Below are 27,448 nucleotides of genomic sequence, written 5' to 3'. Positions count from 1 at the left end.
GGACAACCAGTCAGAGGTTCTCAGCACATCACACAATAATTCAGAGTAGAGGTATGCACAGGGATGGGGACAATGGGAAACTTGCAGAAATACAGAGTTGTTAAAAAAAAAAACAGTCATTAATACCATGGAAATGGGAGGGGATAGGAGAGCACAGGAAACAGATTATGCCCCCATTCATACGCCTCTCCGGTACTATGTAAGCCACATTGAGCCTGCAAATAGGTGGGAAAATGTGGGATACAAATGTAACAAATAAATAAACCAGGAAATAAATACCATTTCTGGCACAGGTAACTCCCGTACAGACTGAAGCAAAGAATTAATTTAGTCTCTCTGCTATGGTGAGCAAATTGATGATGTGCATCTAAATTTTCAAAAGCATTTCACAAAGTCCCTCATGAAAGATTACTGGGAAAATTAAAAACCCATGAGTTAGGCTAAGTGTCTTATTGCATGCTGCTGGAAATCAGTAGACCCTCCAACTATAGGGGACTGGAGGGTTAAATGAGCCTTTTGTGGCATATGGAGCGTCTAACGGTATATAGGAGAGAGAACTTAAATGCAAAAGGGGATGGGAAAGACTTCAGCAAATGGTTGAGAATCTTTAGAGGGGTTAGAGACACGTTCCAGGGAAGGGGGGGTGAGTAGAGGGGGAAAGGGGGAGGGTAGTATTAGGGGACCATGGGCATATATTAAGTGGGGGGGGGGGGGGGAAGAGGGGAGAGTAATGGGATGTTTATACCACATGTGTTAGGTAAGAGAATAACTAATATGGGGAAAACATAGGGGGGAACATGACTGGAGGGCAATGTTTACGGAAAATAGTTTGAAATTAACGGGTTGTGTTGATGTTTTATAATACGAGGTAGCTGGAAAGTCTGTACGTTGAGATAATGTAACGAGACGGACACAAAAACGGTTGTATATTTAATGGTTTGATGGCTTCAACTGTAAACATAAGAAAATATGCAATAAAAATTTAAAGTAAAAAAAAAAAACCATGAGTTAGGAGGCAATATTCTGTTGTGGACTGGGAATTGGTTAAAAGATAGAAAACAATCGGTAGGGTTAAATGGCCAATTCTCTCAATGGAGGAGCGCGAATAAGAACATATAAGTAGCCATACTGGGTCAAATCAATGGTCCATCTAGTTCAATATCCTGAATCCAACAGTGGCCAATCCAGGTCACAAGTACCTGGAAGAAATGCAATTAGTAGCAACCCAAAAGGGGGAAAGTCCACAGGAGGGGCATGGGCGGATTTGGGGAGTTACAGAATTCCAGTGATCTGCATCCAGCTTGTGTACCAGGATTTACACCTGGTTTCAGCTCATTTAAGTACTCCCACTCATAAGAACTGCCATACTGGGTCAGACCAATTGTCTATACAGCCCAGTATCCTGCTTCCAACAGTAAAATCCAGCAACTGCTTTTTATGAATAATTTATTATAAAAATCATATATGCTGGTTTATGAACAAGAAAAGATCTCTGTAATGTATAGCATGCTTCAACGCTTGAGAAGTAAAACGGCTATTTAAAAAAAATCATAGGTTTAAGAAACTTTCTTGATGCAACTGACAGATCTCAAGTACCCGGCAGAAATCCAATTAGTAGCAACAAATAGGTAACATGCGTGAATATTTGATGCGGATAACCGTTGTAAATCCTCTTCGAATAGGGTTGTCAACTAGCTGCAGTGCTGAGTGGAGCAGTGGCCTAGTGGTTAGGGTGGTGGACTTTGGTCCTGAGGAACTGAGTTCAATTCCCACTTCAGGCAGCGGCAAATCACTTAACCCACCATTGCCCCGTGTAAGCCGCATTGAGCCTGCCATGAGTGGGAAAGCGCGGGGTACAAATATAACAAAAATAAAAAAAAATAAATTCTCCCCAGTGACAGGGTTGATAAGTCTTAGTTACCCCAGTGCATACAGGAACTTGTAGCCTGGCTTTTCTTAGAGAATCCAATGGGGCAATCAGAACGAGTCCTTGAATGCAATGGGGTAAGAGTGATCAGTCCTGTCACTGGGGCGAATCAGGATCGACTTAGTAACCCTCCGAACCCCAAACTTAAAGCCTTAAACTTCCTTGACCCAAGTCCCGAACTGAACTTCACCTCGCTTCGCACGCCCTTCCAGACTGCGCATGCGCCTTCGAGTTGCCAGGTGGAAAATATTTTTCCCACCAAAACCGAGCCCAAATCCAGCCCAAAACACCGCCCCCACCGCCATCAACCACGCCCCGCCTCCTCCGTCAGCGGCCCCGCCCAGAACGTCACTAACCCCGCCCCCCGCTGCCAAAAAAACCCGCTTAAAAACCGCCCAAACGACCCAAAACAAGCCCAAAAAACCACAACCCTCCGGGGGCAAAAATTTCCCGCGGCAGGTCGCGGAAAACAGGCCACCTAGCTTCCCCCAGGTTCCAGCCCCCCCCCCCCCGCCCCGCACTGCAGTGCCCCGGAAACGGATGTGACAGTGGTACTGCGACTTCTGTAGGAAACAGAGGCGTTGTGAAGTTGAGCGTTTACCATCGCGGTAGATATACGGTGACGGTTTCGTTTCCAGTGATGACGAAAGTGAAGAAGGAGTCGAAGAGTCCAGAAAGGACGTATCAGGAGCTGCTGGTGAATCTCAATCCAGTAGCGCAGCCGTTGGCGTCCCGCAAACTCAGCAAGAAGCTTTACAAGTGCATCAAGAAAGGTAGGAACTGGGGAAGGAAACCGGGGAAATAGAGCTGGGTGGGAAGAAGAAAAGAAAAAGGGACCAGAGTCAGGAACAAGAAGAGACTGAGGCCAGGGTAGGAAGTTGTTCAGTAAGGCTCAGGGGTAAGGGAAGCCATGGTAGGAGGGAAGGAAAAGATAGTTTGTGTCTGGATATGTGGCGTTTCCGTTCTTTGGAACTTATAGAAGCCCAAAACTCAGTATTGAAATGTTTTGTTGCAGGGGTTAAGCAGAAACAGATTCGCAGAGGAGTGAAAGAGGTGCAGAAATTCATCAACAAAGGCGAACAGGGGTGAGAACAATTTCTGATGTTCATTTTCTTCCTCAATCTCACAGCATCAGCAGGGATGGATAGAGTATTTAAAACAAATACTTTTTTGTTTTACTTTAAATTGTTTAAATAATGTACTAAGAGGCACATAGACTTACAAAGTTCCATTGCTTACTATGAGGCTCATTTTCAAAGCACTTCGACTTACAAAGTTCCATTGCTTACTATGTAGCTTTGTAAGTCGGTGTGCTTTGAAAATGAGCACCACAGTGTCGTTCACTTAGCAGTAAGTTACAGTGTAATCTCATTGCAAACATGCTCTACACTTTGTCACAGAAAAATGTGTTGTGTTCTGTTTCATTTGCACACATGGATCCCTCCTGATGAATTGTATATCTAATAAAGTATGACTTATGACCTACATTGTATTTTACTAGCAGTCACCAAAGTAAAATCCAGCAACTGCTTTTTATGAATAATTTATTATAAAAATCATATATGTTGGTTTATGAACAAGAAAAGATCTCTGTAATGTATAGCATGTTTCAACGCTTGAGAAGTAAAACGGCTATTTAAAAAAAAAAAAATCATAGGTTTAAGAAACTTTCTTGATGCAACTGACAGAACCAATATATAATTTTTTTTTCCAAATATGGGCATTATCTTATGAAATCCATGCAAACATGTAATCAAAGTGAAGTCTATAATATTAACAAAAATAATGTGAACCCTGGCCAACATTCTCACCTGACAAGGCTGCTTCAGGGCAAAACTTCATATGCTAAATGAGGGAGCAGAAACTTGGTAAAGACTTAAGTTTTATTTATTTTCTTCTTGTTCGGCAGCAGCATGACTAGTGCTTCTCAGTCTGCTCCGGCCTTCCTTTGTAGCACAAGTCAGCTGACGTTCGCATTGTGTGTTGCATGAACTCTGATGCTGGGTCATGTGGTGTTAAATCTCACAAGACATAGTAAAATAGTAGATGACAGCAGAAAAAGACCTGCACGGTCCATCCAGTCTGCCCAACAAGATAAACTCATATGTGCTACTTTTTGTGTATACCTTACCTTGATTTGTATCTGTCATTTTCAGGGCACAGACCGTAGAAGTCTGCCTAGCACTAGCCCCGCCTCCCACCACCGGCTCCACCATCCAATGTCGGCTAAGATTCTGAGCATCCATTCCTTCTGAACAGGATTCCTTTTTGTTTATCCCACGCATGTTTGAATTCAGTTACTGTTTTCATCACCACCACCTCCCGCGGGAGGGCATTCCAAGCATCCACCACTCTCTCCGTGAAAAAATACTTCCTGACATTTTTCTGGAGTCTGCCCCCCTTCAATCTCATTTCATGTCCTCTAGTTCTATCACCTTCCCATCTCCGGAAAAGGTTCGTTTGCGGATTAATATCTTTCAAATATTTGAATGTCTGTATCATATCACCCCCTGTTTCTCCTTTCCTCCAGGGTATACATGTTCAGGTCAGCAAGTCTCTCCTCATACGTCTTGTAACGCAAATCCCATACCATTCTCGTAGCTTTTCTTTGCACCGCTTCAATTCTTTTTACATCCTTAGCAAGATACGGCCTCCAAAACTGAACACACTATTAATTTATTGATTGCATTTGTACCCCACATTTTCCCACCTATTTGCAGGCTCAATGTGGCGATCGTATTGCCTGTAAGATTTGCACCTTGATTCATAGGATCATTTACAGTGAAGTCCCTGGATACATGCTAAATCTAATAGATCTACCATCCAGAAATAGTTACAGTTTTTCTCGGTCCTATTTAATCTTACATTATCCAGATTGCAATGGCCTCAAATACAAATCTACCTATGCATCCAGCTGCTCTTTCATTGGAACACAGCTTTGGAATGCACTGCCTAAATTCTTAAAATCAACTCAGAACCATCTACACTTAAGGAAATTATTGAAGACCACCCTGTTCAAGAAGGCTTACTTTCCAGACGTAACTTAGCTTACGTATTCATTGTTACAGCAAAATTTGTGGTCCCTAATGTTCTTTTATTATCTTCTATTGTCTTTGTTGTTTTATACGATACGTTTACAATTACCATTTTGCTATGACATTGTCCAATGATATTTTACTGTACTGCAGCCTAACCATGATATTGTGTAAGCCACATTGAACCTGCAGCTAGTGGGAAAACGTGGGGTATAAATGTGTTAAATAAATTACATAGTACCGTGAGGCATTAGTTGCCTTCAATGGAAAACATATACAACGTGATATTATCAAAGAGGTTCATGTGTTACAGATACATTAGGAGAGTCATTGAAAAGAAGAGTTATATAGTGTTCGTTGCGGGATTTGGTTTCGTTGTGTTGCTGGATTCAGGCACTTAAGTTGGGTCAGTGGGGTAAGCCTTTTGGAATAAAATGGTCTTTCCTCCACGACCCTCCAGAACGGTCAAGACGCGTGGGTTATGTCCTCCTACCAGCAGAGGGAGACTGAGAAACACTGAGCTTTTGAATACTGTATATATAACCTGTGCAGTACATCCACTAGCCAGTATTTTCTCAGTCTCAGCAGAGGTAAATTGTACAGCGCTGCGTAACCCTAGTAGCGCTCTAGAAATGTTAAGTAGTAGTAGGTAGAAGGACAGCCTGTGCAGTCTTCAATAGTCTGGTGAGGTAGTTTGACTATTCGGTTAAGGGGATTTTACTCTTCTTGCCAATTTATTGGTTTTTGACTATTCCCTGTACGTGTGTTGGAAAAAAAAAATGCTTCGGGGCCCTGGGTCCGGTGGGGCCCAGTTTCTCCCCCTGGGGTGTCACACCTGTTTTCAGGTCCCTCCCCCTGTGCTGCTCTCTATGGAGATTCTGGCAGCTTTGTGCCTCGGCTGCTTTTATAATATTGTAGCCTTGAGTGCCTCCCACTTCTCAGCTGCCAATTGGTGTTGATGTCTCTTTAAGAGCTATCTGGGCCTGTATCTGACTAGGAACGGACGGCAGGTTCGATTCCTGTTTATAGCGAGAGAGCAGTGCGAGTGATTGTTGTGGAAAAGCGGTGAGTGAGAATTTTTGGCGCCGCTTCACACAGCGTGTGGTGAGCTTCAGTGTTACGACAGGCAAACTCCTCTGGTGTTGCGCGTGTTCGCGCCGAGGAGTAGAATCTCCAGGAGGACAGTGCCGGCTGTGCGGCGAACTGAAGCAGGCCTCGTCGATGGCGGCGCCCCCGGTGTTAATTCCGGAGGTTCCAGCTATTTCGGGGGTGTCGGGGGTAGCGGGAGCTCCGGCAGGGACGGCGTCAGCGAGTTTAGTTTTGGCGGGAACGCCCGCCATTTTGGATTCCGCGCGTCCCGTGGAATCGGCTGTTTTTGGCCCTGCTGCTCCTGGGTCGGCTCCGAAAGTGGTACCGGAGGGTCCAGGAGGCGTTGCTTTTCCTCCGGGGTTTGTTTGGACCCTCTATCAAGCCTGGAAGTCGGGACCCCCGCCTTTAGGAGGGGTCTAGTTCAGCACTGGCTAAGAGGCCTCGGTTTGAGTGGGACGACGAGGAGGGATTCTCTCCTGGAGGGTCCGAAGGGGCTCTTAGTGAAATAGGAGATTCTGAGGGGTTTGAGGGCTCTCAGGATCTGGATTTGGTGGTGCCTGGAGAGGATCCTTCTGTAGTGAGGATTTTTCATAGGGACGAGCTTGCGGAACTCATTGAGCAGGTCTCTTCCACCCTTAAGTTTGAACAGCCAGAGGCGGCTTTGGGGGAGGCTAGACAGGTGGATCCCTTGGTTAAGGGTATTCAGCGGCAGGCTAGGTCCTTTCCCATGAATAAAGATCTCCGGGATATGGTGTTTCAAGAGTGGCATTCGCCGGACTCTCCCTGTAAAGTTTCTAAAGCGATGACAAGACTTTATCCGCTCCCACAGGAAGATAGAGATTCCTTTAAGGCACCCACAGTTGATGCTGTGGTGACAGCAGTTACAAAAGCCACGGCTGTTCCGGTAGACGGTGGGACCGCCCTCCGTGATCCCCAGGATAGGAGGCTTGAATCCTTTCTCAAGCGGAGTTTCGATTTGTCGGCCCTGGCTCTGTAGGCCTCAGTTTGTGGGGGGGCTGGTTGCGCGGGCGTGTTTCCGTTGCGCCGAGAAGCTTCTTGATGATTCGGTGGAGGTTGGGACCTCAGGGGTGCAGGAGTTAGCCAAATTGGAGATGGGATCGTCCTTTTTGTCTGATGCTCTTTATGATTTGCTCCGTGCCTCGGCCAAGAATATGGCGCTACTGGTGGGAGCACGTAGGGCCCTTTGGTTGCGAGGTTGGGTCGCGGACGCGGCCTCTAAAGCTAAGTTGTGTTCGCTTCCCTTTAAGGGGTCCATGCTTTTTGGTGAGGATTTTCAAATCCCAAGGCGGCTACCAGGGGTACTTCCTCCCGAGGTAGGTTTAAGGAGGCTCGTCGGTATAGGCCCGGGAGGACTAGTGGGTCCTATAGAGGTCGGATTTTCCAGCGCACCCAGTTCTTTCGTGGGAGTTGGCGCGGAGGATGGGATTTCTCCGCGGGAGGACAGGTTTCAGGGCGTAATTCGCAATGAAGGTGTGCGGGCCCAGGATCTGGTTCGGGTAGGGGCTCGGCTGAGTCTGTTTTACCAGAACTGGGCCCAAATCACATCGGATCAGTGGGTTCTCGAGGTGGTGCGAGACGGATATGCGCTGGAGTTCGACAGCTCGCCTCCCGAAAGGTTCCTGGAGTCCCCTTGTCATTCGAGGCTCAAGCGGGCAGCAGTGCGGGACACTTTGGCTCACCTGATCAGTCTGGGGGCGGTGGTACCTGTGCCCGCCGCTCAGCACCGATTGGGCTGCTATTCGATCTATTTTGTGGTCCCAAAGAAGGAGGATGCCTTTCGGCCTATCCTAGATCTGAAGACGGTCAATTCAGCTCTCAGGGTTCCCTCTTTTCGCATGGAAACGTTGAGGTCGGTCATTGTCGCGGTGCAGGAAGGGGAGTTTCTCACGTCTTTGGATTTGACGGAGGCTTATCTGCACATCCCCATTCGGGCCGCTCTTCAGCGATTTCTGCGCTTTGCAGTTTTAGGGAAGCATTTTCAGTTTTGTGCTCTGCCTTTCGGATTAGCAACGGCTCCTTGAACATTTTCCAAGATCATGGTTGTAGTGGCGGCGGCCTTGCGGAAGCAGGGTATTCTGGTGCAACCGTACCTGGACGAGTGGTTGATTCGGGCCAAGTCCCAGTCGGAGAGCGAGGTGGCTACTGCTTGAGTGGCTCAGTTTCTTCAGTCTCTGGGCTGGGTAGTGAACTTCGGCAAGAGTCACCTGGTGCCGTCGCAGTCGCTGGAGTATCTGGGGGTTCTTTTCGATACCAGGAACGGTCGAGTCTTCCTGCCGGGCCCCCGGATTCGCAAGTTGTAGGGTCAGATTCGTCTATTTCTGGCGGAATCGGCTCCGACGGCCCGGGAGTATCTGCAAGTCCTGGGGTTGATGGCGGCCACCATAGAGGTAGTTCCGTGGGCCCGGGCGCACATGCGGCAGTTGCAGTCAGCTCTTCTCAGTCGGTGGTCACCTCTGTCTCAGGAGTTGGACATGCGCCTTCAGCTGTCGGTAATACCGCGCCTCAGTGTCCGGTGGTGGCTAGACCCATGCAATCTGGAAAAGGGAATGCCGTTGGAGGCCCCGCAGTGGGTGGTCCTCGTCACAGACGCCAGTCTCCAGGGCTGGGGGAGCTCATTGTCTCGGTCAGGTAGCTCAAGGTCGCTGGTCTCTGATAGAAGCTCAGTGGTCCATCAATCGTTTGGAAACTTGGGCCATTCCGTTAGCGCTTCAGGCGTCTCAGAGTCTTCTGTTGCGCAAAGCAGTCCGGGTGTTCTGCGACAACGCCACCGCCGTGGCTTATGTCAACCATCAGGGGGGCACAAAGAGTCAGGCGGTCGCGGAGGAGGCGGCGCTGATATGCCAATGGGCGGAGGTTCATCTTCTAGCGCTCTCCGAGGCACATGTGGCTGGAGTAGACAACGTGGAGGCAGATTACCTAAGCAGGCATTCTCTAGACCCCGGAGAGTGGTCTCTTCATCGGTCGGTGTTCAATCGCATTGTGTCGGTCTGGGGAATTCCCGTGATGGATCTCATGGCAACGGCCCGCAATGCTCAGGTTCAGAGGTTTTTCAGTCGACGGAGGGATCCTCAAGCGGAAGGCATAGATGCGCTCCTGATGCCTTGGCCTCAAGAGTTGCTGTATGTGTTTCCTCCATGGCCGTTAGTCGGTCGTGTGGTTCAGCGCATCGCTCGGCACCCCGGACAAGTGGTGTTGATAGCCCTGAATTGGTTGCGTCGGCCGTGGTACGGGGATCTGGTTTGGCTGGCAGTAGCGGATCCTCTGCAGTTGTCAGATTCAGTGGTGGTGTTTCAGGGACCAATAGTTATGCCAGATCCGGATCAGTTCTCGCTTAAGGCCTGGCTCTTGAGAGGCAAAGGTTAAGGAAGAAAGGTTTTTCGTCCAGAGTTATCGATATGATGTTGAGTTCGCGTAGGCAGTCCATTTCGTTGGCGTATGTCTGGGTCTGGAGAGTCTTTGAGCATTGGTGCGCAGGTAGACAGGTTCTTCCCTTTTGAGCGTCGGTGACGGATGTCTTGGAGTTTTTGCAGGATGGTATGGACAGGGGTCTGGCCTTGTCTTCCTTGAAGGTACAGGTGGCGGCTTTGTCGTGTTTTCGTGGGAAGATCCAGGGGAAGTCGTTAGCTTCTAGTCCTGATGTTGTTCGTTTTTTGAAGGGAGTTAAGTTACTGCGACCGCCCCGGTGGCGGATGGTGCCTCCGTGGGATTTGAATCTCGTTCTGGATGCTTTGGTGAGGCCGCCGTTTGAGCCCTTGGTTTCTGTTTCGGATAAGGATCTTTCCCTAAATACGGTGTTCTTGGTGGCTATTACTTCAGCTCGGAGGGTGTCGGAACTTCAGGCTTTGTCTTGTAGAGAACCCTTTTTGTCTTTTTCCAAGGAGAAGGTTTCATTGCGCCTGGTGCCGTCCTTTTTGCCCAAGGTGGTTTCAGAGTTCCATGTGAATCAGGTTATTTCCTTGCCAGTTTTGGGTGACTTTGCGGGGGATGCAGAGCAGCATCGACTGGCCAAGTTAGATGTGCGAAGAGTCTTGCGCTGTTATATTTCCAGAACTCGGCACTATGGACTTTCTGATTGTTCGTTCTTCATGGTGGTGCAAGAAAGGGCGCAGCAGCTTCCAAAGCTACGATAGCTAGATGGTTGAAGGAGTCAATTGCTTCTGCGTATTTGCTGAAGGGCCGCGTGGTCCCTAAGAAGTTTTCGGCTTATTCTACCAGGGGAATGGCGACCCCCTGGGCGGAGAGTAGTATGATTCCTCCGTTAGATATTTGTCGAGCGGCGGTTTGGTCGTCATTGCATTCCTTTGTTAAACATTACAGGATTGATGTGCATGCCAAGGAAGAGGCAGGCTTTGGGGCTGCAGTGTTGACTTCTGGCCTTCGTGGATCCCGCCCTTAGGATTTTTACTGCTTTGGTACGTCCCACGCGTCTTGACCGGTCTGGAGGGTCGTGGAGGAAGGTGAAATTAGATCTTACCTGCTAGTTTTCTTTCCTCTAGACCCTCCAGACAGGTCAAGGCCCGCCCTGTCTGTACTTTAGGCCAGGAGGTCTGCTTGGTCTGTTTTGTCTGTTGTTCTCTCTTGGCAGCTGTTGAGTGTGGTTTCTATGGTTTCAGACTTTTGTTGGTATGAGTCTGGTCAGGTGTGACCGTGTTTGATAGTCCACCTGTGGAAGCGCACACAATAAAGGGACACAGTGAAAGAAATGAAGAAAGTGTCCAGTTGGCAGTGACCACGTACAGGGTTGTTCGTTGTAGTTGGTGTTTTTGTTTTCTCTGCTTTGTCAGGGTTATACTGGCTAGTGGATGTACTGCACAGGTTATATATACAGTATTCAAAAGCTCAGTGTTTCTCAGTCTCCCTCTGCTGGTAGGAGGACATAACCCACGCGTCTTGACCGGTCTAGAGGAAAGAAAATTAGCAGGTAAGATCTAATTTCACCTTAGTGATTTCCGGAAATTAAGGTGGTCATGGATTGTTTTCACAGCTTTTGGGAGGCCTTTCCATAGTTGTGCACTTATGTAGGAGAAGCCGGATGCGTAAGTTGTTTTGTATTTCAAGCCTTCGCAATTTGGGTAGTGTAGGTTTAGGTATGATCTAGCAGAACTGACTGTGTTTCTTGTTGGTAGATCTATGAGGTCTGTCACCATATATGATTTTGTAGACCAGAGTGCAAATTTTGAAGATGATCCATTCTTTGATTGGGAGCCAATGCAGTTTTTCTCAGAGAGGTTTGGCACTGTCAAAGCGTGTTTTGCTGAATATCAATCTGGCTGCTGTATTTTGGGCGGTCTGGAGTTTTTTTGTTAGTTGTTCCATGCATCCCGCGTAGATTCCGTTGCAGTAATCTGCATGACTTAGGACCATTGATTGTATTAAGTAACTCCAGGTGGGGCCTCACCAACGACTTGTAAAGGGGCATCAACACCTCCTTTCTTCTGCTGGTCACACCTCTCTCTGTACAGCCTAGCAACCTTCTAGCTACGGCCACCGCCTTGTCACACTGTTTCGTCGCCTTCAGATCCTCAGATACTATCACCCCAAGATCCCTCTCCCCGTCTGTACATATCAGACTCTCACCGCCTAACACATACGTCTCTCGTGGATTTCTACTCCCTAAGTGCATCACTTTGCATTTCTTCGCATTGAATTTTAATTGCCAAACCTTAGACCATTCTTCTAGCTTCTGCAGATCCTTTTTCATGTTTTCCACTCCCGGGTGTCCACTCGATTACAAATCTTAGTATCATCCGCAAAAAGGCAAACTTTACCTTCTAACCCTTCAGCAATGTCACTCACAAATATATTGAACAGAATCGGCCCCAGCACCGATCTCTGAGGCACTCCACTACTCACCTTTCCCTCATCCGAGCGAACTCCATTAACCACCACCCTTTGGCGTCTGTCCGTCAACCAGTTCCTAATCCAGTTTACCACTCCGGGTCCTATCTTTAGCCCGTCCAGTTTATTTAAGAGCCTGTGGGGAAACGTGTCAAAAGCTTTGCTGAAATCTAAGTAGATTACGTCTATAGCACGTCCATGATTCAATTCTCTGGTCACCCAATCAAAGAATTCAATGAGATTTGTTTGGCATGATTTACCTGTATTATTTTCTTGGAAAAGAGTCCTCTTGGCTAAATGGCAAGTTTATGGGATTTATGATAAAGCATCTTGTTTATTTCTCAGCAAGGCCTATGCATTGGGGAAGAAGTGTACACTTAATCATTGGCTGCAGGATACTCCTCCATCTTTTTGGTATTGGAGAAACAGATTACATGCCTAATGTTATGGGAGGTGAGGGCTGCCCATGGTACTCCAAGAAAACAAAAGGTATTCTTTTCAGTTTGGATCTATTTACAAACTATTTCATATACTGCAAGAAGTGCAGTACTAAATACATTCCGGTGTGCAGCATAACTTGTTTACTGCTTAATGCTGAGCTGGATTGGGGTTCTGTGCCTGGGTGGGGAGGAGGGGGTTGAAGACTGGAGAGCAGGGCCATCCTTATTATATGTATGTCATGAAAGATGGCCTGGAAATATAAGAGTCCAAACAATAGGCCATCATAGTTGTATTTTGGAGGTTATAGTAATGGGGATGGGTGGTAGGGTGTTCACAAAATTATGATCATAAGCATCTTTTGCTTTTTGCATTTTATGGTTTCTTGTTCACTTCTCTGCTATTAATTGTTCTCATATATTGAGGCATATTTTCAAAGCACTTAGCCTTCCTGAGTTCCATAGAAACCTATGAAACTTTGGAAGGCTAAGTGCTTTGAAAAATATGCCTCATTGTATCATACTGTAGTCTCTACATTGTAATATATTTTTTTTTAGCACTGGTTGTATTGTTACTTTGATCCTGAATAAAACTTAAACCACATGAAGAACTAGATTTGTTATTTATCACTAATTCTGATCTTAATTTTTTTTAAAGACTTGCTTTGAAACAGCTCAGTAGACAGATTAAATTACACATAGGGTGAAAGGGGACAGACTTGGCAATAATCTAAGGAAATACTTCACAGAGAGGGTGGTGGTATATTGCAAAGACATGTGCCATTCTCTTATTTTTGTCTTTAAATGAATTTTGGTGCATTTTTGGGACATATGTGATTTAGTGAAATATTAGTATCAAGATTTTTGGATAAACTATTAATAATTCTCTCACAATCTTTCTGTCCTATAAATCCTACTATGATTGCTTGTCCACAGTCTCAGAATTACTTAATTGATGTTCCTGCAGGTTCAGTCTCTAGTAGTACTGTTTTACATTAAATGCCTGTATTAGACCACAACTATTGTTGAGTTCAGTAGAACACTGATTCTTAGTTTGATCCTGACTCTCAAAGTTAGTGAAAGAAATGAAGGATTATTTGGTTCCTTTTGTCCATGAGACATCTTACAGTCTTACTTGAAAACAAGTACCATCTTTCTGGAATCAAGCATGTATTTGTCAATCTTTGAAAAATATAAATGCTGACCTTTTAGTTATCACTAATTACAGACCTGTCTCAGATCTGACTTTTATTTCTAAGATGCAACAAACCAAAAGGAGCCTTCAAGAGTGGGGGCATCAACTCGGTATTTTATTGATCAGCACTATAGCGGAGTGTTTGCCACGCAGGAGCTTTTTGATACTTTTATCTTTGTACCAGTGCCACTTGTCGGCATCTATTTACAACTATAGATTTGGCACGCTCCATTGATTATCTGAGAGAGTTGAATTTTGTGACCTTTGGAGGACCCTGAAACATGGACCGTGTCTGGTCTGATCTCTTTAAGACTTCTTGTACTTTTTTGGTTTGTTGATCCTTTGTGTGTGCTTTGGATCCCCTTTACTACAGCTTTTGCTTTTTTATTTCTAAGATGACAAAGGAAGTAGTGGTAACCTAACTTACAGGATTTGCAGAAAGCATGAGTGGTTTCCATCCAAGACAGATTGGATTTCACCTGAGCAATAGTATAGAAACCACTCTTATTCCTCAGCGACCCTCCAGACCGGTCAAGACGCGTGGGTTATGTCCTCCTACCAGCAGAGGGAGACTGAGAAAACACTAAGCTTTTGAAGCCTGTATATATAACCTGTGCAGAACCTCCACTAGCCAGTATTTTTTCAGTCTCAGCAGAGGTAGTAGGACAGCCTGTGCAGTCTCCAATGGTCGGGTGAGGTAGTTTGTTATTGGGGTGTAGAAATTTTCCTTCCAATCTTATTCTGTTGCAGTACCCTGTACGTGTGTGTTTCGGGGCCCTGGGTCCGGTGGGGCCCAGTTTTTCCCCCCTGGGGTGTCACACCTATGTTTGTGTCCCTCCCCCTGTGCTGCTCTCTATTTCTGTTTGCTTGGCAGCTTTGTGCCTCGGCTGCTTTCTCAGTATTGTAGCCTTGAGTGTCATACAATTTCCAGCTGCCAGAGTTAGAGTACTGTGCCTTTAAGGGCATTTATTTATTTATTTCAGCGGACCGACCGGGAGTTTCGTTTCCTTGCTGGAACGAGAGAGCAGCGCTTTCTTTAGCGCTTTGTTCAGGGTGAGAGAGTTTTGGCTTGGCGCTTTGATGGAACAGTTTTTTCCCCGTCCCTCGTGGTTGATGGCGGCCAAGCTTCTTCGATGTCGCATGTGCTTGCGGCGGGGGGTAGAGGCGCCGGGCGCTCCATGTAAACTTTGCGGTGAGCCTAAAAAGGTGGTTGTGGCTCCCCCCGATTTGACCGCGGAGGGACCGATGGTGTCGGGAGGCTCCGGGTCAGTGGGAGCGCAGGCAGGGCCGATGTCAGCGGGAACAGTTTCGGCGGGAACGGCCGCCATCTTGAGTCCGGCGCGACCTGTGAAGACAGCTGTTTTTGGGCCTGCGGCCCCCATTTTGGCACAAAAAGGGCCTAATGACGGTCCAGGAATGGTGGGCTTTCCTCCAGATTTTGTCTGGACATTGTATCAGGCCTGGAGATCGGGACCCCCCCAAGTGGAAGAGGGGGCTGTGTCCGTTTTGGCTAAGAGACCGCGTTTAGAGTGGTCAGAGGACATAGAGTTTTTCTCCTGTAGCTTCGGAAGCTGCGTTTAGTGATTTGGGGGAGTCAGATGGAATTGACAGTCCTCAGGAGCAGGATTGTTGGATTCCTGGAGAGGATCCGTCAGTAGTGCGGATTTTCCATAGAGATGAGCTGTCAGAACTTATAGATCAGGTGACGTCCACCCTTAAGTTTGATCCTGAGGTGACTTTGGGGGAAACTGGCCAGGATCCGTTGGTGAAGGGCATTCAGCGTAAGGCGCGATCCTTCCCTATGAACAAGGATCTCCGGGAGATGATTTCGCAGGCATGGAATTCGCCGGATTCGCCGTGTAAGGTGGCCAAGGCAATGGCGAGGCTTTATCCCCTCCCTCAGGAGGATAGGGATTCCTTTAAGCCTCCCACTGTAGATGCAGTGGTGACGGCAGTAACTAAAGCTACGGCTATCCCGGTTGATGGAGGAACGGCCCTCCGTGATCCTCGGGATAGGAGGTTGGAATCTTTTCTCAAGCGTAGTTTTGATTTGTCGGCTCTAGCCCTGCAGGCCTCGGTTTGTGGGGGTCTGGTAGCTCGGGCGTGTTTTTGTTGGGCCGAGAAGCTCCTGGATGATTCGGTAGGAGTTGGCCCTTTGGAGGGTCAGGAATTAGCCAAATTGGAAATGGGTTCTTCCTTTTTGTCTGATGCACTTTATGATTTGTTGCGTGCGTCGGCCAAAAATATAGCTATGGTTGTGGGAGCGCGTAGGGCCCTCTGGTTACAAGGTTGGGTCGCGGATGTGGCTTCTAAGGCTAAGTTTTGTTCTCTGCCATTTAAGGGAGCGATGCTCTTTGGAGAAGATTTGGACAAGTTAGTGAAAGGTCTTAGTGATGCCAAGGTTCCGCGGCTTCCAGATTTTCGGTCCAAGGCAGGGGCCAGGACTAGTTCCTCTCGGGGACGGTTTAAGGAGGCTCGGCGGTATAGGTCGGGCAGATTGAGTGGGTCTTCGAGGGGGTAGGTTTTTCCAGTACACACAGTCCTTTCGTGGGAGTCGTCGCGGAGGGCGTGACTTTTCCACGGGAGGTCAGTATTCAGGACGCATTTCCCAATGAAGGTGTGCGGGCTCAGGCTCTGGTGCGTGTCGGAGCTCGGCTGAGTTTGTTTTACTGGAGCTGGGCCCAAATCACATCAGATCAGTGGGTTCTCAAGGTGATTTGAGACGGATATGCACTGGAATTCGAAAGTTCTCCTCCCGAAGTGTTTCTGGAATCTCCCTGTCGGTCTCAGATCAAGAGGTTGGCAGTGAGAGACACTCTGCGGCGGCTGCTCGCATTTGGAGCAGTGGTTCCTGTTCCTGCAGATCAGCAACGCTCGGGGTGCTATTCGATCTATTTTGTGGTCCCCAAGAAAGAGGACGCTTTTCGTCCCATTTTAGATCTCAAAAGGGTCAATGCGGCTCTCAAGATGCCCTCTTTCCGGATGGAGACGTTGCGATCGGTCATTGTTGCGGTTCGGAAAGGAGAGTTTCTCACTTCCCTGGATTTGACGGAAGCTTATTTTCACATCCCGATTCATGCGGCTCATCAGCGTTTTCTTCGCTTTGCGGTCTTAGGGAGGCATTTTCAGTTTTGTGCCCTGCCCTTTGTCCTGGCCACAGCTCCCCGTACCTTTTCCAAGGTTATGGTGGTGGTGGCGGCGGAACTGCAGAGAAGGGGCATTTTGGTACATCCATATCTGGACGATTGGCTGATTCGGGCCAAGTCCCGGTTGGAGAGCGAGGTGGCGACGGCTCGTGTGGTCCAATTTCTTCAGTCCCTAGGCTGGGTAGTGAACTTCCGCAAGAGTCTTCTGGTTCCATCTCAATCGCTGGAGTATCTGGGGGTTCTTTTCGATACCCGGAACGGGCGTGTGGTCTTACCGGCGTCACGGATTTCCAAGTTGCAGGGTCAGATTCGTCGGTTCCTTGCAGAGAAGGCGCCGACGGCTCGTGCTTACCTCCAGGTCTTGGGTCTGATGGCAGCGACCATAGAAGTAGTTCCGTGGGCCAGGGCGCACATGCGTCAGTTGCAGTCAGCTCTGCTCAGTCGTTGGTCCCCTCTGTTGAAGGGTTTGGAGATGCGTCTTCCGCTGTCGGTGGTCCCTCGTCTCAGTCTCCACTGGTGGCTCAACCCGCGCAATCTGGTGAAAGGAATGCCGTTGGAGTCCCCACAGTGGCTGGTAATGGTCACAGATGCCAGTCTTAAAGGCTGGGGGGCACATTGTCTCGGTCAGGTAGCTCAATGCCAGTTGTCTCGAGCAGAAGCAGAGTGGTCCATCAACCGGCTGGAAACTCGGGCCATTCAGTTGGCGCTCCAGGCCTTTCAGTCGGTGGTTCGCCACAAGGCAGTCCGAGTGCTCTGCGACAATGCCACGGCAGTAGCGTATGTCAACCGTCAATAGGGGACGAAGAGCCTTGCGGTCGCAGAGGAGGCAGCGCAGTTGTGTCACTGGGCGGAAACTCATCTTCAGGCTCTCTCAGCAGCGCATGTGGCCGGGGTAGACAACATAGATGCAGATTATCTCAGCAGGTATACTCTAGACCCAGGAGAGTGGTCTCTTCTTCGGCCAGTGTTCCAGCGAATTGTGTCGGTCTGGGGACTTCCGGTGATAGATCTTATGGCAACGGCTCGCAATGCGCAAGTTCAGAGATTTTTCAGTCGCCGGAGAGACCCTCGAGCGGAGGGAATAGACGCTCTTCTGTTGCCTTGGCCCCGGAAGTTGCTGTATGTGTTTCCTCCGTGGCCATTAGTCGGTCGAGTAATTCAGCGCATCGAGCATCACTCCGGTCGGGTGATTCTGGTGGCTCCGGATTGGCCGCGTCGACCGTGGTACGGAGACCTGGTGCGGTTGGCAGTGGCGGAACCCCTGCCCTTGTTGGGTCCAGTTCTGTGTCGAGGTCCGATAATCATGCCGGATCCGGCTCGGTTCTCGCTTACGACTTGGCTCTTGAGCGGCACAGGTTGAAGAAGGGGTTTTCGGCCAGAGTCATTGCGACGATGTTGAGTTCCCGTAGACAATCCACTTCTTTGGCGTACGTCCGGGTTTGGAGAATTTTTGAGCACTGGTTTGAAGAACATCGAGTGCGGCCGTTTCGCTGTTCGGTGGCGGAAGTTTTGGAATTTTTGCAAGATGGCTTTGATAGGGGACTGGCCTTGTCCACACTGAAGGTTCAGGTGGCAGCTTTGTCATGTTTTCGTGGGAAGCTTCACGGAAAGTCTTTCGCTTCTGTGCCTGAGGTAGTACGTTTTTTGAAGGGTGTTAAGGTACTGCGTCCGCCTCAGCAGCGGATGGTGCCTCCGTGGGATTTGAATCTCGTTTTGGATGCTTTGATTAGGCCTCCGTTTGAGCCCTTGGTATCGGCTTCTTGTAAGGATTTATCTTTGAAGACTGTCTTTTTGGTGGCGATCACTTCAGCACGGAGGGTTTCAGAGCTTCAGGCTTTGTCTTGTAGGGAGCCCTTTTTGTCTTTCTCTAAGGAAAAGGTTTTGTTGCGGACGGTGCCTTCTTTTTTGCCCAAGGTGGTTTCCGAGTTCCATGTTAATCAGGTCATCTCTTTGCCAGTGTTGGGTGATATGGCTGGAGATTCAGAGCAGCGTCGGCTTGCCAAGCTGGATGTCCAGAGAGTTTTGCGTTATCTCTCTAGAATTCAGGAATTCAGAGCCTCTGACCGTTTGTTTGTCCTTCATGGTGGCCCAAAGAAGGATGCAGCGGCTTCTAAGGTGACCATAGCACGGTGGTTAAAGGAGGCAGTTGCATCTGCTTACTTGGTGAAGGGCCGTGTGGTGCCTAGGGGCTTGTCCGCTCATTCCACTAGGGGAATGGCAGCCTCGTGGGCGGAGAACAGTATGATTCCTCCGGTAGACATTTGTCGGGCTGCGGGTTGGTCTTCGTTGCATTCCTTTGTGAAGCATTATAGGATTGATGTGCATGCAAAGGATGAGGCGCGCTTTGGGGCAGCAGTTTTGACCTCTGGCCTTAGTAGGTCCCTCTCATTAGTTAGTTACTGCTCTGGTACGTCCCACGCGTCTTGACCAGTCTGGAGGGTCACTGAGGAAGGTGAAATTAGATCTTACCTGCTAATTTTCTTTCCTCTAGACCCTCCAGACCGGTCAAGGGCCCGCCCTGTCTGTATTGGAGGCCAGGAGGTGTGTTCTGTTTGTTGGATAATTCTTGGCAGCTGTAGATTGTTTCTATAATTGCAGGCTCTATTTTATCACTGTTTTGTGATAGGAGTCTGGTACAGGTGGGGCTCTTCTTTGGTAGTCCACCTGTAGAAGCACAACTGTTTTATCAACTGCAAAGGAAAAGTTTCCGTAAGAACAAACGGAAGATGTTTCTTGTTTTGTGCAGTTTGTTGTTACCATGTACAGGGTTGCTAGTTGTTGTTAGTGTTTTTGTTTCTCTGCTTTGACAGGTTATATATACAGGCTTCAAAAGCTTAGTGTTTTCTCAGTCTCCCTCTGCTGGTAGGAGGACATAACCCACGCGTCTTGACCGGTCTGGAGGGTCTAGAGGAAAGAAAATTAGCAGGTAAGATCTAATTTCACCTTAGGTCTGGTGTGTTTATTATGTAACTTTGTATAACACCTAATTTGAAGAACAAGTCTAGGTGATTTACACAAATCCAAATAAATAATATAACGGAAAAGGAACCCCAGCAAAATATAGGAAAGACACAAGCATTCCAAGAGTCATACAGTCAAATCTATAAATAAAATAAAATAAAATATTACAATAGCTGCCTAAATTGATAATTAAACATCAAACCATATTAATCAAGTTTGTCTTCTGCTTGAGACCCCGAGTCTCCAAAAGCAAGCTGAAAAAGTGTGTTTTCAAAGCAGTCTTAAAATGTGTCAGATTATGTTCTGAATGAAGAGTTGGAGATTATTTTAAAGAGAGGGAGTTAAGAAGAAAAAAAAACTGTATTTCTTGTACGTCCCCCATTACGCCCTAGAGCAGTGATGGCGAACCTATGGCGCACGTGCCAGAGAGGGCACGCAGAGCCCTCTCCCTTGGCACGCGCGCCGTCGCCATCGCTGGTCCGCCCACTCTCCCTCCCAGGTCGGCCTTCCTCCCGCCCTCCCTCCAACGCAATGAGCAACAGCCCGCCCGCCCGTCCTCCCTCCTTCCCTCCCTCCCAGCACCAGGAACCCCCTCCTCCTAAAATTTAAAAAGCATACCTCCTCAGTCGGGAAGGCGTAACCAGAGCTTGAGAGACAGGGAAGGCCGAAGGCGCGTTGAGCGAAGCACAGGCGCTTCGCTGCCGACGCACGCGGCCTTAACCCCGACTGAGGAGATTGGAGGTACGCTTTTTAAATTTTAGGAGGAGGGGGTTCCTGATGCTGGGAGGGAGGGAGGACGGACGGGTGGGCGGCCTGATGCTCGTTGGGTTGGAGGGAGGGCGGGAGGCCGGCCTGGTGCTGTCTGTGTGCTGCTGGGTGGGAGGGAGGCCTGAAGTGGTGGGTGCTGGGTGGGAGGGAGGCCTGGTGCTGGGTGGGAGGGAAGCCTGATGGTGGGTGCTGGGTGGGAGGGAGGCCTGCTGCTGCTGGGTGGGAGGGAGGCCTGATGGTGGGTGCTGGGTGGGAGGGAAGCCTGGTGCTGGGTGCTGCTGGGTGCTGGGAGGTAGGGCAGGGGGGAGAGGAGGGCTGCTGGACATTTGTGGCTGGAGGGGAGAGGATGGTTGCTGGACATGGATGGAGGGCAAGAAAGGAGGAAAGTAAAGAAATCAATGGAAAGGAAGCCCTGGAAACGGAGTTAAGAGAACAGATAGAGAGCAGCAGAATCAGCGACTAGAACCAATATGGATAGAAAAACAAAATCACCAGACAACAAAGGTAGGAAAAATCATTTTATTTTCATTTTAGTGTTCGGAATATGTCGAATTGGAGAATATACATCTGCTGTGTTATTTTGCACTGGGCATACTGGAGCTGTAACAGCTTACAGAAATGATTTATAATGGAAGAAAGTCATGTTATTTTTTTCTCCTACACTAGTATAATATTTTCAATGATGTCTGTTTATATGCGCCATGGCTGGTGTAAGGGGTGTGGCTATCGTAGGGGTGGAGTCATATGTGTTGACCCCGCCCATAATGAGTACCAGCACTTTGCGATAAATAAATCGGTTTTGGGTTGCTGTTTGGGCACTCGGTCTCTAAAAGGTTCGCCATCACTGCCCTAGAGGGTCCAGGAAGGACCAGTCTGCGATCATTGATTTATTGTAGGAAAAGTGTTGGGACATAGCTAAGTAATTGGGGAGACCAGTGTGTAGTGCTTGGAGTCAGTAGTAAAATTTTAAACTTGATTCTAAAGATTACCGGTAACCAATATAGGCACTGAAATAATGGAGAAACGCGGTTGCACCTTCCTGCATGTCAAAGCAGCTGCGCAGCCGTGTTGTGTAGTGTTTGCAAACGTTTTATGTTCGCTTGAGTAATTCCTGCAAAAACAACATTACAGTAATCCTGGATATCACAAGAACAAGGATTAATGTATATAAGGCTTCAAATAAGAGCTTCTCACAGCTCAAATCTGATGTAAAAAGAAAAAAAAAAGATTTTAATACAGTTTATATATGTTGAGTGAAAGTTAAATGCAAATAACTCCTAAGTACTTAATAAGGATGTAATCGTGGGAACTGATAGACCAAATAAGGTGGGGGGTGAGTGACGGAACAGGGCCGTGGCCAGTAAGCCAGCAAGTTGTAGTCTTGGACGGATTTAGCGCAAGCCTATGATCATGAAGTCAAATAGAAACCACATCTAAACAGGATTGTAGAGGAGATAAGTCCAGGAAATTGCTAATAGGGAACCTTGTATCATTCTAAGCTGTTCTTGGCTGTTGATTCCTTCTTTCCTTTGTAGACTGAGCATATGATTAATAGCACATATATGCAATCTGACTACTTGTGGAATGAGGGTTCTTTTCTTTCTTTCAAGATTCAAGTTGTATGAATTTAATTTTGAAATGCAGTTAAAAAGTAACTGTGTGCTATGAAGTGCTACTCATACCTGATTGCTGCTGTTTTTCTGCTTACAGTATTGTAGTTCTTGCTGGTGATACCCTGCCTATTGAAGTTTACTGCCACCTCCCTGTGATGTGCGAGGACCACAAGCTTCCCTATATCTATGTCCCCTCCAAAGTGGTGAGTGAAGAGAATGTATTAACTTACGTAATGCAGTTTCCTATTTGTTTAGTAAATGCTTATAGCCCTCAGGTCTAGAGGAAACATCCCCCCCCCTCCCATCACCAGATTACAACAAAATATAAAGCACTAATGTAAACAAATGCTCCATCCAGTGTGCATACATTGAAAACCTAAGAAGCATTGCCTTTTTGGAAAGCTGCCACAAATAACATCCATAGAAGTCTTTGGTTGTCACAGTACTCAAGGTCTGAACTACTGTATACAGGTTCTTCCTTGTGAGACAATATTGTAATCTCGCCAAGAGTTGCACTTTCAAATAAATCACCCTGGCTTTGATAGAAAGGGAGGAGTTACACAATTCCCTGTTTACATAAGTATTGCCATACTGGGACAGACTGAATGTCCATCAAGCCGAGTATCCTGTTTCCAACAGTGACCAATCCAGGTCACATGTACCTGGCAAGATCCCAAAAAAGTACAATACATTCTATGCTGCTTATCCTAGAAATAAGTAGTGGATTTTCCCCAAGTCCATTTTAATAATGGTCTATGGACTTTTCTTTTAGGAAGCCATTCAAACCTTTTTTAAATCCCGCTAAGCAACTGCTTTTACTACATTCTCTGGCAATGAATTCCAGAGTTTAATTACACGTTGAATGAAGGAAGTTTCTCTGATTCATTTTAAATTTTCTACTTTTTAGCTTCATTGTGTGTGCTGTTCCAGAATGAAATTTTATATCAACTTGATTTTTAAGTACTTTTTATCCAATTCTTGAACTGTACCACTTGTTAGAACATTTTGAGAAGTTGATCTTACCCAGTTCATTTATAGCTGTCCATGCAATATTGAAGGGAAGCATTTCCCCAAAACTAGAAGGAAGAAGAGGCAGGCTTGCACTGCTCCCAGCCGATGGCAGTTCATCAACCGCTCAATCTCGCTGCTCCTGGGCAATCCCTGCGGCTCTGTGGTCTCGTTGGATGCTGCTCCGATGGTTCCCCCTCACTCTTCAAAGGGTAAAATACCTCCCAGTATTTCCTTCTCTGCAGGGATTCCCTGGGCCAAAGATGGTGGTTTGGGGGGGGGGGGGGGGAAATCCCTCTTCTGGGCTCAGTGAGTGTTCTGCCTCAAAGGACTCCTCGGTCCTCCTGTCTCGGGAAGAGACACCAGTGGGGCAGTGCCAGAAACGACTTCTCCTGTACCCAAGCTGCACAGATTGATCCATCTTCGAAGAGGGAAGTAAATTAGAGGGCTCCGAGGGGAAAACCAGTCTGCTTTCCTTTCTTCTTTACCATCAGTAGAGAAACAATCAAGGAATCCAGAGCGTTGGAACAGAGATCATGTTGCAGCAGTCATCTTGGTTCGCCCCACTCCGCAGCTGTCCAATCCTTTTTTTAAACCCAAATACGCTAACTGCCGTTATATCTCCGGCAATGAGTTCCAGAGCTTAACTATTCTTTGAGTGAAAAAATATTTCCTCCTATTTGTTTTAAAGTATTTCCATGCAGTTTCATTGAGTGTTCCCTGGTCTTTGTACTTTTTGAATGAATGAGTGAAAAATCGATTTACCTTCTCCTGCTCCACACCACTCAGGATTTTGTAGACCTCAATCATATCCCCCCTCAACCATATCTTTTCCAAGCTGAAGAGCCCTAACCTCTCTAGCATTTCCTCATACGGGAGAAGTTCTATCATTTTGGTCACTCTTCTTTGAACCTTTTCTAATTCTGCTAGATCTTTTCTGAGATACGGCAATCAGAATTGAACGCAGTGCTCAAGGTAAGTCGCACCATGGAGCGTTACAAAGGTGTTATAATATTTTTTGTTCTTATTTTGCATCCTTCTAATAATTCCTAACATCCTGTTTGCTTTTTTGGCCACTGCACATTTGGGCAGAAAGTTACAGCTTATTGTCTACAATAACACCTAGGTTTTTTTTTTTTTTTTCATATTTTTATTAAGGTTTTACAAGTATAACACAAAACAACCAAAAAGAAACAGTAACAATAATCCATGGCAAAGTTAATAACCAAAAATAAAAAGGCAGAACAACATACCATGACAATACCCATAGCAAATCAGCAATTATACAATTATCAGGTAGTGCTATTAGGAGTCTGACAAAATGAATCCAAACGAGCCCAGGTCTTCAAGACAGATTGAACACAACGGTGCCTATGGGCTAGTATAGTTTCATATTTCCTAATCACACACACGTTACTCCACCATTCATTATAATTGAGATGTACATTATTTTTCCAATTTAAAACAATTAAATGTAAAGCAACCGCTAACAAAATGTTAAACAATTTCTTATCGGATTCTAAAAGAGAGAGGTTAGGAGAAGAGGCTCTTAAAAGCACAATATCATAAGAGATCACGGTTAATGCAGGCAACTGAAAAATAAGGCGCAACTTAGCCCAAATGAGTCGCCAGTATGCTCTTATGTTCTTACAGTAAAAAACCATATGGGAAAGGGATCCATCTGATTCTTGACAGGACCAGCATTTGTAATCAAGACTTTTAGTGATCCTGGCCACTCTAGCAGGTGTCCAATAAGCCCTGTGAAAAAGAAAATAGGAGGATTGGGAAATTGCTGCTGATTTAGTTGGACGCATCGAATGGACCCAAAAAGTGTACCAGTCAAAATCAGACGCATAAAGACTGAGATCCCTTTCCCAAGACAGCCGTAATGGAGCAACAACATCAACACACGAATCCTGAAGTTTTTTATAAAGGACAGATGCTTTTTTTCTTACCATCTACAATACTGAGACAGAGGGCAACAAAATCTGAAGGAGTAGTGAGCAGAGAATTAGAGACCTGAAAGGTCGAGAGAAAGGTAGAGATATCCTTCCATATGGGAGAGGCCAGCAAAGAAACACCATATAGTGCAGCCAAAGCATCCGGTGACAACAACGTACCTGCAATATAAAGGTGAGATAACAGCCATATACCTTTACAAGACCATTCAGCTTTTTGGGACTGCAGGTGAACAGACTGCAAGCTAGAGTTATACCAGAGAGAGACATCCTCCAGGGAGGCAGCGCAAACTCCAAGACCAGCCCTAAACGTACGGATATTAAAGGCAGAAGCCTTCAACAACCGCAAGTGCTTGGTATATGGATACAAATCTTTTTTTTTTTTTTTGATGTATAAATTTTTTTTATTGAAACAGCTTCACAAATACAACATAGAGCCACCGGCTCTCCAACATAATACAACATATATCTTAACTCTTAGTTTTACATTGCTGTTTCCCCATCCCTCCCTCTTCCCCTCTAGGTTTTTTTTTCTTGAGTGCTGACTCCTAAAGTAAACCCTAGCATCAGATAACTATGAATTGGATTATTTTTCCTAATTTGCATCACCTTGCATTTGTCCACATGAAATTTCATCTGCCATTTGGATTCTCAGTCTTCCAGTTTCCTAAGGTCTTCCTGAAATTTTTCACAATCCACATGCGTTTTGACAACTTCGACTAGTTTTGTGTCATCTGCAAATTTAATCACATCACTCATCAGCTGGGCCTTCAAGACTGGCAAATGAATCCTTTATTCTTAAAGACCCGACACAGGCCATGTTTCAGTGTAACAACGACTGTGCTCACCACAGAGGTTTTATGCTTAGTAACAGTTCTGCAAAATTGCATAAGGATTATTTGTCCGTTTTGTCTGCATTTTTGATTTTGTACCCCTAAGTCAGGTGGTGTTATGCTGAAACACAGCCCGTGTTGGGTCTTTAAGAATAAAGGACTCTTGTTTGCCACAGTCTTGAAGGCCCAGCTGTGCTTTTTCCTTTTGCAACATAATACTAATGAAACATCTAGTAAGCACACATTAGAACATTCAGATAACATAGATATGATGCTTTTCAACAGTACAGCTTACTGTGTAGCCAAGGGGCCAAGTGCAGATATATAGATGGGGACAAGATAGGTGGTACAGAGTCAATTTGGATAAATAGATGGGTGGCTAAACTCACGGCAAGCTTTTTGGACAGTTAAACAAGTTATAAGGAACTGGTGCAGAGTGGTGTTAACGTATGCTTAAGATCAAAACTATACATTGTTTTTTTTTTTTTTTTTTAATGACAGTTGCTTCATTAATCTCTTTCCTCCAGGACTTGGGTGCAGCAGCTGGGTCTAAGCGTCCCACCTGTGTGATAATGGTCAAAGCACACATGGATTACCAAGAGGCATATGATGAGTGTCTGGAGGAGGTACAGGCCCATCCTTTGCCCTTGTGAAACTTGCTGCCTCCCCTGCCTCACTTTAGTGATGGTAGAGGAACAGAGCTACCTACATGCCTGCCGTAGGCTGGCACTGGACTGATTTCACTGGAACTTACACTGCTGAACATTTCCTTGGTCAGGCTGGAAAATGGCAGTTTACTTTGATATGTTTTAATACAGCTGAGTTGTGTGATGATCATTTGTGGGGAAGAATAAAGTGTATATGTGCAGGCAATAAGTTTACTGATTTCAGTTTTGGCTAATATTAGACAACCTCTTGTATTTCATAGCAGTTATGCTAATATCCTTTTCTCCTGGATTCACCTTAGCAACTTCTCTATTTGCACCCAAACATTTTCTGGCATCTCCAAATGAAAATGTGCTTAGCACTGGCTTGGCATTGTGTACATAATCACAGGCTCTCTGCAGTTAAATAAAATGTAAATCTTTTCTGCTAATATGGTGATTAGAAGGCAGCAGAAATTATGTTCCTTACTATGAACAGCATCTCTCTGACAGTACGTGAAATCTCTCCCAGTTCATTTTGTCTGTGGAGCACTTAGTGATCTTTGTTAGGCCCTTTGGTAAGAACCACAAAAATGTCTTAAACCTTTCACCAGCCTTTGTTTCTACTTTACAAACTTCTTTGATATAAAAATGACCATAGGTGAGCAGTAAGCCCCGGGCAAGGAAGTTTTTGCCTTCATTCCTCTTCCTCCCCGCCCCCAATCCACAACCTTAACACAAAAGAAAAAATTGAGCTGTATGAGGCATTACTACCTCAAACTTCTGCCTCTCTAGAAGAGCTTATAGGAAGGAGGCATCAAAACTATTTCAGCGAGAAAACTGGGCTTGGCTAATGGATACAAACAGCTGAGTTTGAAAACTGTGTATTGCAAGCACTGTTTTGTCACAAAAGTTGTTGCATTATGTTAATGTTTAATTAAACCTGCACCTTTTTCTGACGAACAGGCCAAGGTG

The 27,448-nt window shown here is 46.5% G+C and overlaps 1 protein-coding gene across 1 annotated transcript; it reads left to right on the top strand.

Annotated features, from left to right (window-relative positions):
* The first annotated feature begins 2,453 nt into the window (after positions 1-2,453).
* Positions 2,454-27,448, top strand: NHP2 (NHP2 ribonucleoprotein). The gene is made up of 4 exons (XM_030212628.1): positions 2,454-2,700; positions 2,943-3,012; positions 22,128-22,233; positions 26,357-27,448. The coding sequence occupies exons 1-4, from the start codon at positions 2,568-2,570 to the stop codon at positions 26,480-26,482; spliced, it is 435 nt and encodes a 144-aa protein (XP_030068488.1). The 5' UTR covers positions 2,454-2,567; the 3' UTR covers positions 26,483-27,448.

The sequence above is a fragment of the Microcaecilia unicolor genome, chromosome 8, assembly GCF_901765095.1.
Source record: "Microcaecilia unicolor chromosome 8, aMicUni1.1, whole genome shotgun sequence".
Taxonomy (NCBI): domain Eukaryota; kingdom Metazoa; phylum Chordata; class Amphibia; order Gymnophiona; family Siphonopidae; genus Microcaecilia; species Microcaecilia unicolor.
The sequence above is the reverse complement of the archived record's forward strand: the minus strand, read 5'-3'. Positions and strand labels throughout refer to the sequence as shown.